The following is a 14,353-nucleotide window of genomic DNA, read 5'->3' as shown; positions in this document are numbered from 1 at the left end:
GAGTGGGACTGTGGGCAGTGCTCGGGGTGGTGACTGAAGGCGGTGACTGTGTAGTTCTGACGTCAACTTTTTATGGAAGTCACAACGGTTCGTGAAAAATCACAGCTACTTTATGCAGGCTGTGTGAATTTTACTGTGGACTGACTGTTTTGAAACTTATATGGTAGTTACATAGCACCTAGAAATTTCAGTTTTGACAATATGGGACCTTTAAGAGCAAGTGAGCGCAGCGGCACCTCCATCTGTCCTGCAGTGAGTGCTGCTGTTCAGCTTCTGCACAGACACTTGAATAGCACACATTTCTCTAGGTTAACATTAGATTGAGCGGCCATGTAAAGTTGCTAATACTTCCATATTTCAGATGATAAGCCATATTTGTGGTGGATGAATGATAAGCGAGTGTTTGGATGTCCTGCCGGATGTACTGTATTACCATAGACCAGCCGTTAACGATCTGCGTGACTTCGCCAATGTGGATTATTTTTTTTCTGCGACTAAGCGACTAATAAAATTTTGGTCGAGCAAGCCTCTTCTGGTCGACTAACGATTAGTCGACTATTAGGGGGCAGCCCTAGTTTTTTGTTTGTTGTTGTCTCATACTTTTAGATACGCTGTTATTTGTAAATGCTACTACTTATGTTAGCAGGGTGACGCGAGGAACAGGATTAAGAACCGCTGCTTTAGAACATTGATTTTGAAACTTGTGAATCCATTATTGTTAGAAGACAGAATCGCGATTCATATATGAATATTTTTTTTGTGCACCCCTAGTTTTGACGGCATGGCAACAACTCTTCCTCTTCTCTAAAGCAGTGCAATGTTCCCGGGGGCGGAGTTTATCTACATTTCTGGATTTGTTATCCTCTGTATTATTGTTTAATGTTATCTTCACATATTGGATGTTTATTGTAAAGTGTCCTTGAGCTCTGGAAAGGCGCTATATAAATAAAATGTATTATTATTAACTGATAAGAAAAACTAAGATGAAAGTTATTTCAATTAAAAAAAATCATATGTGAAATGTCATGCAGGGAATTCTGGCAATGTCAAGATACGTTTTTTCACTGTAAATTATACAATAATTTTAACAGTATTTTACTGTAACCTGAAAACAAACAGCGTGAGAGTGTAACAGTCACCCAGATTACTGTATTGTGTTTGTAGTCTGAATTATTACTTTAAATCATCTACTGTATTTTAAGCTTTGACAGACATTCAGCATAACCTCATCTCATATTTATCTGTAATGCATTAGAAATAACTTTGTATCGTTCACAATTGTATTACATGGTTCTGTATTTGTGAGGGTCTTTCCAATTTGTTTTGAGATTTAGAATTCAAAATTGGCCCAGATTTCCATTTCGCCCAGGATGCTTTATGTATCCTAGCATGACCCTTACCTGCAGAGACATCACACACAGGAGACAAGCAGAGCAAATGACTGAGTCTGAGAGACCTCATCTGTTGATTTACTCTCACACTGGATCAAAGGGGTCAGAGAGCTCTGACCTCTCCTGCGGCTCCAGCTGCTGCCGTTCATTTGCAAAACTGAGAGTTATTTATAATCTCACAGAGTGCTTTGCGCAATTCATTGTTAGTGCTTTTGTTTTGGTAATGATATTTTAATGGATGTGAAGGTCCAAAATAATTGCAATAATTTGCCACATATTGTGCTCAATGAACAGATTTATTCCAACATGAGTTGCAAAAATTATAAAATGCTACTACATAATTTGTGTCCTTATTTTTTTGCTTCAAAACACAATTTTATTACACATTAGCTATGAGTATAGAAGTATGTTAAAACATGTTTCTTCTTTACGCTAGAAGATACAGTATGTAAACGAAGGTTATATTTGGCCTCTGCGATGCTGTGCAGGAATGACTGTGTATTATATATTTTAACACACCTGGAATGCTGTATTGACCAATCAGAATGCTATATGTTTCGCAATAGACTCTCATCTAAGGTCGGGAATCCCATCTGCTCACAGAAATAATCAAAACGTCATCGGCTATCACTGTTTGGAGCAATAAAATGTTCTCTAATCTGTTTACACTTGGCGATGCAAACAAGATCAAAATGTAAATGAACAATCAAAATGGCTGTGAAAATGAAAATGCTCGTTTGATGGCAGTATTTTGGTTTGTGCCGCCATCAAAGCGCTCTTTGAATGCGAGTGCAGACTTTGATCTGTTATCTGGAGCGAGCGAACATGCTAATGTGAGAGTGTCATTGTCTGTGAGGAATGGCTGACATCATGTTTACAGTGATGGGCTTCAGGGGCTTCCGCTGCTGCTGAGGTCAAAGGTCACGCTGTGAAGCTGCTTTAAAGAACAGCCATCCAGCCATGAGTAACCTGCACTCTGTGCTGTGCTCAGCTGATGAGATGTCATGGCTGATCACCAGCAGATGTTGTGTTTTGGATGCTGGTGTTCCCAGCAGTCTTTTCCACTAGATTGGGGTCTATAGGTCCTACTTAATGAATTTGCTCAAAAATGTATGTTTAAAGGAAAGAAAATACAGGTAAAAACATTGTTTTCCTCCATTTCAGCAACACTTTCATACACCAAATTGTACAGTTTTATTTCTATCTATATTCTGAAGGCATTTAAAGAGGGGTTTGTTCATATATCATTCATCTGATTATATATATATATATAACATTTTATTTATTCCTAAAAACATGGTGGATTTTTTTTCTGATTCATGGGGTGATAAAAAGAGAAATCCAAAATCCCCTGTGTAAAAACCTTTAATTTGTCAATAAAATCAAACAAGAGTTATGGACCTGGCTTTATCAAATGTTCAGATTTCTGCAATGCATGCAAATTAATGCATATTTAATTAGATAATACCTTTATTTGCCATAAATGATGTAAACAATCACCCAGAGAGTTAAGATGATATTAATTTCTGTCATGAAAACTCTCGGAGGGATTGGCATGGTAATGTACATGACAATGTTAATGTATTTGGTATTGGCAGAATAGATCTGCTACGCTGCTGCTGCGCAGAGCAAGTAACGAGACTTGCTACTGCCAATACATCCACAACATGCTGCTGTGAGCATGTAAGAAATATTGCTGCTGCAAATATAACATACATGAAATAACCCCCATATAGCATACACGAATCACCTCGTAGCAGATCTATACAGGTTATCACTAGTCTTATATTTGAATGTTGAGCAGCGAGCTCATTGGCTACCGATACAGGAGAGAACCAATCAGCTGTGCCATGTGATGATGTCATTAGGTCAGATTGAGTTAGACCTATCGGACTGCGCCATCTAGAGTTTCATGCCAGAACTCTGTATTAGTTACAACTGCCTTAAACAAAATAGCGAAAAAAATCAATGAAAAAAAGCAAGAACGTGCACAGAGGTGTGCTATCTTCCAACTTTACTTTGCTGCACGCTTAGTACGGTATTTGTTGACTGAAACATGGTATTCAAGCACAGAAGTGTGAGTCTGCAAGGCTGAAATCCAATAAAAGTTGCCTTTGCTTTGTTTTTCAGGTGAAAAGTGTGTTTCCTCAGGAGGGTTTTGGCCGTCAAAAGAGGGGCTACAGAGAAATCAGTAACATTGACGTCAACATGAGTGACCCGCTTTTCACCAAGCAGTGGTATCTTGTAAGTAATTACAGCTCATAATGTCCTCATTTGATTTGACCTTCAGCATTGGAAGCGATTGCATTGGATTAGCCGGGATCGCTGATACTCCTCATTTAAACCATTTTCCTCATTAGCCGTCACCGTCAAGACTGGTGCGTGAGCCAGCGTCAAAACACGCTGATATCTTCCTTATTTCTCCAGGGCTTATCGTGACAGGCATCCCTGTCTGTTTTGCCAGGGAGAACGATCTTTAATTTAGTTTGTCAGCTATAAACACCGCACAGCAGGGTTTCAGCGAACTGTAATATCTGCGTGACCTTTATTTTCCCTCCTGCGCCACCTCCCTCATAACATCTCATTTTCCACGCGATGGATGCTCAGCTCGTGTGACGCTTTGGTGTTGTTTGATTAGATAAATACAGGCCAAGCGGATGGGACCCCAGGGCTGGATCTCAATGTGGCAGAAGCCTGGAACATGGGCTTCACCGGCAAAGGTGTGACCATCGCCATCATGGACGACGGTGCGTGAAATCTGGCCGCCAGAGAGCAGTTATTAACACTTAAAGGCTTGATAATGTGCAATAATGTAAACATTAAACGTCCAGTAATGTGTCCTTTTGCCATCACCTTGCAGGTATTGATTACCTACATCCAGATCTCGCCTTTAATTACGTAAGTGCTTTTTTTCTCCCTCATTTGATCCACGTTTAATATGATTTGAAGTAACCTTGTTGGATGGATGGACAGATATCCAGTGCTAGAGCAGGAAGGTATAATGTCAATGCAGTGAAGTACTATTCAATTAATCTGTGAATTATCCAAAAATAGGAATTACCACGTGGTTATTTAATAGATAAACCATTTTATTGAATATTCAGCAAAAATATCTGATATTAATTGAATTGGAAGTTCATTGGGAATGTAGAAACATGGTGGCATGTCTGATTAGAAAATGGGACAAACACCAGTCCTTTGCTCTCTTTGATTTCACATGACAGAATGGTCTTAAGTCATTAATGCATCCTTTGGAAAGGATTCAAAGGTTGGGTGTGCATTCAATTAAATAAAAAAAAAAGGAAGGAAGTGAGGTCTACTTATGGAGCTTGACGAAATGAGTGTGGGTAATGTAGTGCACTAGATTACAGCAAGTGTAGTTTAGTTTAGTTTTATTGATTTATATAGCACATTTAATAACGACAGGGTCGACCAAAGTGGTGTACAAAAAATTAAATAAATACATAAAACAACTAAGCATATAAAACAGATCACAAATTTATGACAAAGATAATATCACACATAATCAAATATTGATTTATATAGCACATTTAATAACCACCAAAGTGCTGTACAAAAAAAAAAATACATAAAACAACTAACAAATCACAAATTTATGACAAAGAAATATCACACATAATCAAATATTAGACAGCATTTACTCCAGACCATAAGCCAATTTAAAAAGATAAGTCTTAAGTGATGATTTAAAAACCTGAAAAGAGGAGGCTGATCTTACATACAATGGCAAATTATTCCACAGCTTAGGTGCTGCCATCGAAAAAGCACGATCCCCTTGAGTTTCAAGCGTGTCATAGGTACCGACAACAATAAAGAATTTGATGACCTTAAAGGCCTGTTAGTCACATGGAACGAGAGAAGATCAGACATGTAAGATGGTGCCAACCCTGCCACAGATTTATACACAAACAGTAGTACCTTAAACTGAATTCTAAACTCGAGTGATACTTTCTCTCTTTTTGGTCCCTGTTAAAAATCTGTCCGAAGCATTTTGAACCATCTGGAGATGAGATAAACAAGACAGAGTAATTCCTAGATACAATGAATTACAATAATCCAATCTTGTTGAAATTAATGCATGAATAACAGTCTCCAGATCCTTAAAATAAAGAAAAGATTTTATTTTAGCAATCATCCTAAGCTGAAAAAATGCTGATTTCACAACTGAACTTATTTGTTTATCAAATTTGAGTGCCGGATCAAAAATAACACCCAAATTCCGAGCACAAGTGCCTGCAGTTTTAGTTATAGGACGCAGAGTTTTAGATAGGATGGAAGCACATTCAGGCCGTCCAAAGACCAACACTTCAGTCTTAGAATCATTTAGCTGTAAAAAATGTTCCGCCATCCAAGTTTTAACTTTGCTCATACAATCAATCAAAGACTGGAGAGATATATTGCCATCTGGTTTCATTGGAAGATAAAGCTGTATATCATCTGCATAAAGATGGTATGAGATCTGATACTTACAAAAAATCATAGCTAAAGGAAGAAGATAAAGGGAGAACAAAACAGGGCCTAAAACGGAACCCTGTGGTACACCCCCAAGTGTAGTTAGCTTGGCATTGTGGAAGATGCAGTGCAAAGGAAAAATAAGGGAGGGGGAAGTACTGGTTTCACAACAATAACTTTATTATCATATATACAGTTAACATGATATTCAATGACTCATATGGATCTTGAGTTGTCCTCTCACATGTCTAGACCTTGGCTAGTGGCAGATTTCCCAACTGGCTGTTTAAGTTTAATGTTGAGCACTAAGCAAGAGCAAAATAAAGCATCATTTTGCGATTCACAACCTAATTAATGTTTAATGTTCATGTGGCTTATGAAGCAGTACAGCATGTAGTGGACTAAATCCAGCGTATGGCAATGATCCCCGTTCAAACGGGTTGCAAAAACAGGCTTTCTTTTGTTCAAACAGATGACACATTTGCATGCTGTGTGCGATTAAATATGCAGCTAATGGTGGAGTTATCTTCTCCTCTGAGATGGGAGTTTTTGGCACCTCTGCAATTAAGAGATGCTGCCACACATCAAACCATACATATAGCAAATTTCTTTCCCTCTTTACTTCACCCTGTGTCTCTGAAAACATGCTTCTGTCAGTCAGCCATTACTTTTTATTGATGTGGACATGCTAAAATACTCTTACAGCATTTCCTGCACTTATATTGAGGGCAGTGTCATGGCAAAAGCAGTAATGTTTTAGTTATGATGTTTAGAGTTGTATGCTTGTTAGTCTGAATTGAATGAGATGAGAAAGAGTGATTCTGTGCCACAAAGTCTATGAATAGTTAATGCATGTTTCTTTTGTGTTGTCCTCAATGGTTGCACACAACAACAAACATATGGCACGACCAGTGTAGTCCAATTCATGAACCACTGACTATTATGAAGTAGCTCTTTTTAATACATACCCAAAAGTTCAGTCATAATTTACTTTCCCCCATATCATCCCAAGCCAATAAAACTTTTAAGCTTGAAACACAAATGAAGGTTTTTTTTAATGAAATCTAACATATTTCCATTGAAAGTCCATGCAATCATGCTTTGATCCTTCAAAAAGTTAATAAAGAGATCTGAAAAAAATAATCTGTATGAATCAAGCGGTTTAATCTAAGCCTTCTGAAGAGACGTGTGTTGACAGATTGGGTTGGTGATTTCCAGCCCCAAAGCTCTCCAAAACCTGGTCAAAAAATTCACAACCAACAGCATTTGATAGAAATCTAATGCCATGTGAACAAAGGTTGACACTGACAAAATAAAGTCATAAAAATGAATCAATTTTCCAGACAGGAGAACAATACCACATTTAAACAGATCAAACGTATTAAATACAGTAGAAGAAAATGAGCAATTATATAAATAAATTCTACCCATATGGGTAGAAACTATTAAAGTATGTCAGAATTTGCAAACGGTAGTCAAGAAATTAAAAGACCTTAAAGGTAGGCTAGGTAGTTTTTCCCAGAAACATTTTTTTGTTTGACTGGTTGAAAGTCTCTTAATATCCTGATAGCAATCAATAATTAAAGTAGTCTAAATATTAAAATATATAAATATATCTTCTGTGGAAGCCTCAGGATCATAAAATGTTCGTTCAATCTTTGCATTTGGTCTGAATGCAATGATAGGATGTCTTACCTGCCTGTCAAAATATGTATTTGCATACCTCCGCACAGCCAATAGTGAGAGTTCGGGGGCGTGGCTACTGTAGCAGGCGGAGCCAGAGGATGTTTACTGGGTGTGGAATTCAAATTCAAAGACTTGACAAAATACACAGATACAGATACCTCAAACAGAACAATCCATGGTTTGATGCACTCTTCCACTCTTTACTGTAGCTACAACTTATATTTATGCTACTTTGGCGTAGCGATCACTGGAATATACAACTACAAGTTCAAAATCTGATCCCTTATTGTGCTAAAAAATGTCACTCATAAAGTATCACATCTGTCTTTTATTGCTCTTGATTGGCTAAACGTGCGGCTCGTCAACACCAGCTGCTGTGTGTGTTTAATAACAACATGATGGCTGACTGGATGACTAGATGGAGTACAGTACATGTAACTTTGCCAAACTGCTCCCAAAGCAGCCTAAACTTTGTCCACCTGCCCAACCCCATTTTAACCAGCACAATCAAATTCAAAACCGGCAACACCGACTCAGCCAATAGTGTGAGATTGGCCGCGACTATATGTTTGCCTGGCCAGTGAAAGATAGGGAGAGTGTTTGAGAGTGTTTTTGCAGTTCTGTTTATGTAACAATAAACGTGTTGTTTCTGTGTAGATTTCTTCTTTAGTATATACAGTATTTACCGAGGAGGGCCTTCCAAATGACTGAAAGAAATCACGATGGAATTGAAATAAGAGTCGGAAGCAGAATTGCATCCTTGCAGAATATTTCACAAATGAAACGCACTTGATATCTGCCAGTGAAATAGAGCCATTATTGTTTTGAGACCCGCTGAGCTCTGTGAGCCGCGAGAGCACCACAGATGAGTTTTAACCCAAAAATAACCTGGCTTCAGCTGTGGTGGGGGTTGATGCTGACATCTCCAGCGGGGCCCAGATGAGGCAGTAACTCAGCATGTCCTCCCCTGCTACTGTTTTATTTAGCACCAATTCCTCCCAGACTTTCCTCGCCAGAACCGCTGTTTTTGTAGCAGAATTATACTCGCCGAAAGACGGCATGTAAACGTTTGTTTTTAGTGTTTGCGTGTGGCTGAAGTTGTGGGGTTAAAAATAGATTCAGGATAATTTCCCTACTAAGGACTAATGTGGGATGAGGAGTGAATTAGCATAATCGTTTGAAGGATTTTTTGACAGGAGACTGGATTTAATTCATCGCTCGCTAACTGCAATCTCCAGGCAGCAGCCAAATGGAGACTTGCCAAAGAACAGAGCGCTGCTTCTTTCAACATGCGACTGCTTTCCTCGATGGTGTTCAGTTTCCATGGTGATTAAAATGCTGTCATACACACATGAGGTCCTCAGAGCAGTTTAAACTTTGACCTCAGATATATTTACCATGCTACAGGAGGTTTTAGGCCCTCCACTTTCCCTTTAACGGCTAACAAACTTCTTGAGAGTGATACAAGAGTCCATTTATTGGGTATAATTTTGCAGTAATGACTGGCTGAGTGCACATGATATTTTTCAGCCAAATAACCGCTGAAGATGTATGTATGTAAACATTGCATATTCAGAATATCGGTATCTTTGATGGCGTTTGGACGTGCTGATTCGGTTTCATGTTTTGGTCTTGCTCTCCATTAATGAACTCTCTTGGGCAGCAGAGAGCAGATGAACGGATGGATGTGAATGTCGTGATTGCGTTGTGATGGATTACCAAGACAGACACGCTGCTGTAAAGCGCAGCAAACCAATGTGTCATTAGTTCCTGTGCTCTGGCTGTGTGCAGGGGCTCCGGGGGCCATTCGCTCAGGGACCGCTGGCCATTATCATGCTCTACTTTCTCTCAGCGCAGACTCACAGAAGAAATTGGCTTCTCTTTTTTTGATTCTGTGGCAGTGGCATTGTTGGCAGAGCTCTAATGTCATTGAACAGGTCTCACGAACATAAAAAATCATACTTCAAACCTGTTCAGCTTTCTTTTTTCTATGGAACACCGAAGCAGAAACACTGGAAAAAATCATAAAATTTAAATAATTAGTATTTGTATTAATGATTAGAGTCCCAATGAAATGGAAGTAGAGACAGATCTCTTCTTCTATTTTGTGGCCTACAAACGAGTGAAACTGATTATTGAAAAAAATGTAGTTTGGGACTTGGTTCTGTAGATCGGTTGTTGATAGAGGCAGATCTGAAAACGAGCTTACACTGGACTGTAAGAAAGGGGCGGAGTTTAAACAGACTAAATGACAGAAGAAATCCGGCTAGGTGTGCGATATGTATAATAATTGCTGTTTTACTGATGTGAAAGCTAACATTTTCAAGTATGTTGCTCACTTTATAAAACAACAACAAAAAACATGCCTTGACTTGATGTGGCCTAGCAGAACAGTTAGAATTAAATTCAATATATGGCGACTAAAACATTTTTTTTTTAAATACATTTTTTGTCTTATTTTTATATAATATGGAAGGATATTCTGGACTATTTTCAAAAGGAATAGCAAATTGTATTTTCAATTGTGTTTTCCATATGTGGGCGCATAAATTGTGACATAATCCAAACACAATTGCAAATCTTGTGGACTGGTTTTGGAGCAGTGGATCTCATTTTGAGGGTCCAGCATTCATGATCGATATCGTCTCTAGACCGGCGGTATGAAATCCTCCCCTAAGCCATTCTGTCCTCCCAGTTACCTGCTCCAAACTTGTCATTAAACCAGCCCTCGGGAGCGAAAGGCCTTCCTTTTGTCTCCCACTGAGTCATCGTGGTAAATGCCAGACTGCATCCTCATCAGCCTGGAGCCCTGACTACCAGACTCAGCCATCTTTTTAACTCTGGCCTAAGGAAGGCCACGCTCGGGGCTCTCTGGGTAATGAATGCTCCAGATAATGAAAGAGCATATGGTGGACCATGCTGAGAAAAGCTGTTAAAGGGTAAGTTCACCCAAAACTGAAAATTCTGTCATTAATTACTCAGCCTCATGTCGTTTCAAACCCGTAAGACCTTCGTTCATCTTCAGAACACAAATTAAGATGTTTTTGATGGAATCTGAGAGCTGTCTGACCCTGCATAGACAGCAACGCAACTGAAATGTTCCCAAGTCCAGAAACGTAGCAAGGAGATCTGTAAAATAATCCATGTGACATCAGGGGTTCAACCGTGTTTTGCTACGATTGTTTTGTATACTGTAATGGATTATAAGATAACTAACAAACTGGTAAGATTTTAAAACATTTGAATCTTAAATCAATATCTTTTATCATAATTATTTATGTGGTGAAATGTTGTGTAATAAGTGGTTTGACTGCACCATATCCCTTAAATGTCCGTCTAGTTTGAACTTGCCACTGCTCGCAGCTGCTGTTTTCACGGAAACTTTATTGCGTTCAAATATTTCAACCCAAATCAATATTTCGTGACTAATTATTTACTTATGTGGCAAGTAGCCATGTAATAAGTGGGATAATGTACATCCAGCCGGTTGTTATCGCAGAATAACCCCCTATCAGCTGAACGTAAACAGCGTCTGCTGTTCTGTGTCAGCTGCGTCACGCGGATACGCTGTTTTCGTTCAGATCAAATCACAACAACGTAGGAAACAGATCCGGCATGACGCAGCTGACACAGAACAGCATACGCTGTTTACGTTCAGCTGATACTCTCCAAAATGGCGCTACAGGGTGATGATATGAACAATGTGATCTTGCAGTTTACTTAAAATAGAATTAAACATTTTTAATTTACTGGATTGCATACAAATAAGCCTTAACATTTGTTGATTGAATTTGCATGCATATCCTTATATACACCATTACTGTGACACAATGACTCATACAGTGGTATTAGATTTTGTCATCACCTTTTTTTTGTATCTCATCTCTCTGCCAGACCAGAATAAAGTTCCTCACATAATTTAGGTTTCAGTGTCGTGTTTCCCGCCGTGCTCAAATATATTACCTCTGAGAGCGGCTGGATGGTTAATTAAGGAATAGCTAGACGAATGCTTAATGAGGGGCAACGGAAACACACAGGGGTGTGAGCACAATCGAAATTCCAGAGTTGGTTTCAAAATAATGAATGACTAATTATTGAAATAGGCTCATTGTTTGTTTTGACATAATTGGCACTAATTCGTAAGTTTGCGGCGTGTGATGACAGATGCTGTATTTCTTGTTGATGTTTCAGAACGCAGAAGCCAGCTTTGACTTCAGCAGCAACGACCCGTACCCGTACCCGCGCTACACAGACGACTGGTTCAACAGGTGAGGAGCTCAGCTCTGGAGCTGGCCAGTGTGACTGTATTCTGTTCATGTGACTGTATTCTTCATGTGACAGTAGCAAGAAACATGTAGTCATGTAAAAAATATGGAGTGGGCACAATGCAAAGTTTATGCAATGGTTTGCATATTTACTATTTTACAGCTTTGAATGTGACTCATCCAGTAGGAATTTAGAATCCAAACGTTTTTTTTTAGTCTCTTTTTAAACTTGTGTCACATATTGTGAAGCCTTTTTAATGCTTTCAACTTCCAAATTAAAAATATGAACTAATCAACACAAAATTAACTTTAAGAGAATACTCCCTTTCTCTCTCTCTCTACATGACTTTCTATATTCATTATATTCACTATATCATTATTTATTTTACACTAGCATTGAATTTGGGGTTAGTAAGATTTTTAAATGTTTTTGAAAGAAGTCTCTTGCTAGTCTCTGCTCAATAAGGGCATGTTCACACTTGGCATCTTTTTTGACAAGAAAAAGTTGACAAGAGCGCTTTTTTAGTAAAATAAAAAGCTGGAAGTGTTTTGGTTACAAATAGCAGCTGAGGGCATCTTTTATTGCTATAAGAACAGCTGCAACAGTAGCCTAGTGTGTGCTACAGAAATGTTGAGAAAGAGTAAAAAGTTGGCTCTTGCGTTGGCTTTTGAAGTTAATGGGGTGCAGAATGTCAGTTCACAATTAAATTTGTGGGTGCGCGACATTATATGAGGAAGGAAACAGTATGGTGCTTACAACAATTTAGTCAATTTATTATTAATATAATAACAATTATATTTTAGACTAGATAGAATTTGTGCTCATATCAAACAAGTCCTTGTGCTCCGAAACAAGTACGATCCATCTATCTTCTCCATTTTTTCTTGATGTGTTTGTTGTTATGGCAACGACTCGCTACTCGCTTGTCATTGATCAGCTGTCAAACAAGCTCTTGACGTAGGGTTTTTTATTTTTTTTAGAAAAGTTGACGCTCTGAGCTGCAGATGCCAGCGGTAGCGTTTAAAAAAAGCGCTCAGGACTTTTTTGAAAACACAGTTTACTCCATAGGATTATAATGTAAAACAGGCACTGGCAGCTTCAAAAAAGACGTCAAGTGTGAACATAGCCTAAGGCTGTTTTCATCAGATCAAGAATATAGTAAAAACAGTAATATTGTGAAAAAAATATTACAATTTAAAACAACTGGGTTCTATGTGAATATCTGTTAAACTGTAATTTATTCCTGTGATCAAAGCTGAATTTTCAGCATCATTACTCCAGTCTTCAGTGTCACAGAAATCTTCAGAAATCATTCTAAGATGCTGATTTGCTGCTCAAGAAACATTTCTGATTATTATCAATGTTGAAAACAGTTGTGATGGCCAATATGTTGTGGAAACCTTGATCAATTTTATTTTTCAGGATTCACAGATCACAGAAAGTTCAAAAGAACAGCATTTATTTGAAATAGAAATGTTTGGTAAGATTTTAAATGTCTTTAGTTACTTTTGATCAATATCATTTTTGTACTTTTAATACTATATATTTTAAAGTATAAAAAGAGAGAGACCCCAAACTTACTGACCCCAAACTTTTGAACACTAGCGTACACTACATGTCTTATAAGATGTAAGATTACTCAGAGCGTGCTGAATGATTTAGCCGGCAGTGGGCTGGCAGAGCATTGACCTGCAACTGTGTTTCTCAGCAGTGGCTGGATGAAGGACTCCTTGCCTCTCTGTATTGATTTTCCTTACGCGTAGCCCCATTAAGTCATCTCTGACTGGCTCTCAGCCCAGCTGCATTAACACAGCGCGCCGAGCCTTTCCTTCTGCACTCTTCTCAGAGCAGCCTGATCAAAACCCTTCGCCCAGAGGTGAAGATTAAGAGCAAAACTGTGCCATCATTTCATGTCGCGTTTCTAAACCAGAGCCACTGCTAACTCTGATGAAGCACTCCGTAATCAGGAGATTAAATAAAGTAATATAGTAAAATAAAGTAATCAGAACAGTAACGTGATTACTTTTAAAAGGAGTAATCAGTAATCAGTATTCATGGTAACTTGCCCAACACTGGTGTTGTTATTATCAGCTGTTTGGACTCTCATTCTGACCAGTGGTGTATAAAGTACCTGAAAGCCATACTCAAGTAAAAGTACAGATAGATATCTTACCAGAAAATGACTTTGGTAGAAGTTGAAGTCACCGTTTAGAATATGACTTGAGTAAAAGTCTTAAAGTATGTGATATTTATTGTACTTAAGTACGAAAAGTATTTTTTTAATCTTAAACGTACTTAAGTATTGAAAGTAAAAGTACAAGTAAATGCAAAATGGAAAAGAAGCAAATAAATATATATAAAACATGTTCATACACAGCTTGAGTAGCAAGATTGTGTTCAATTTTAACTCTTTCTTCCATTTTGTATTTTTGGGTAAGAATAAGAAGCACTTCATCCGGTACTTAGTGTCTTTCATTCCAACATAAGAAAACATTTCTGGAATCTGCATCTGAAATAGCATTTAGATGTATTTACAC

At 38.2% G+C, this 14,353-nt stretch overlaps 1 protein-coding gene across 1 annotated transcript in view; it reads left to right on the top strand.

The window, feature by feature from the left end:
- Positions 1–14,353, top strand: part of LOC107701967 (neuroendocrine convertase 2-like) — a 79,257-nt gene that overhangs the window by 12,103 nt on the left and 52,801 nt on the right. Inside the window, exons 3-6 of the mRNA XM_016504138.1 lie at positions 3,522–3,635; positions 4,030–4,138; positions 4,252–4,289; positions 11,742–11,818. Coding sequence (XP_016359624.1) covers positions 3,522–3,635; positions 4,030–4,138; positions 4,252–4,289; positions 11,742–11,818 — 338 coding nt within the window. The remainder of the gene's footprint in view (positions 1–3,521; positions 3,636–4,029; positions 4,139–4,251; positions 4,290–11,741; positions 11,819–14,353) is intronic.

The sequence above is a fragment of the Sinocyclocheilus anshuiensis genome, unplaced genomic scaffold, assembly GCF_001515605.1.
Source record: "Sinocyclocheilus anshuiensis isolate Anshui unplaced genomic scaffold, SAMN03320099.WGS_v1.1 scaffold526, whole genome shotgun sequence".
NCBI lineage: Eukaryota > Metazoa > Chordata > Actinopteri > Cypriniformes > Cyprinidae > Sinocyclocheilus > Sinocyclocheilus anshuiensis.
The sequence above is the reverse complement of the archived record's forward strand: the minus strand, read 5'-3'. Positions and strand labels throughout refer to the sequence as shown.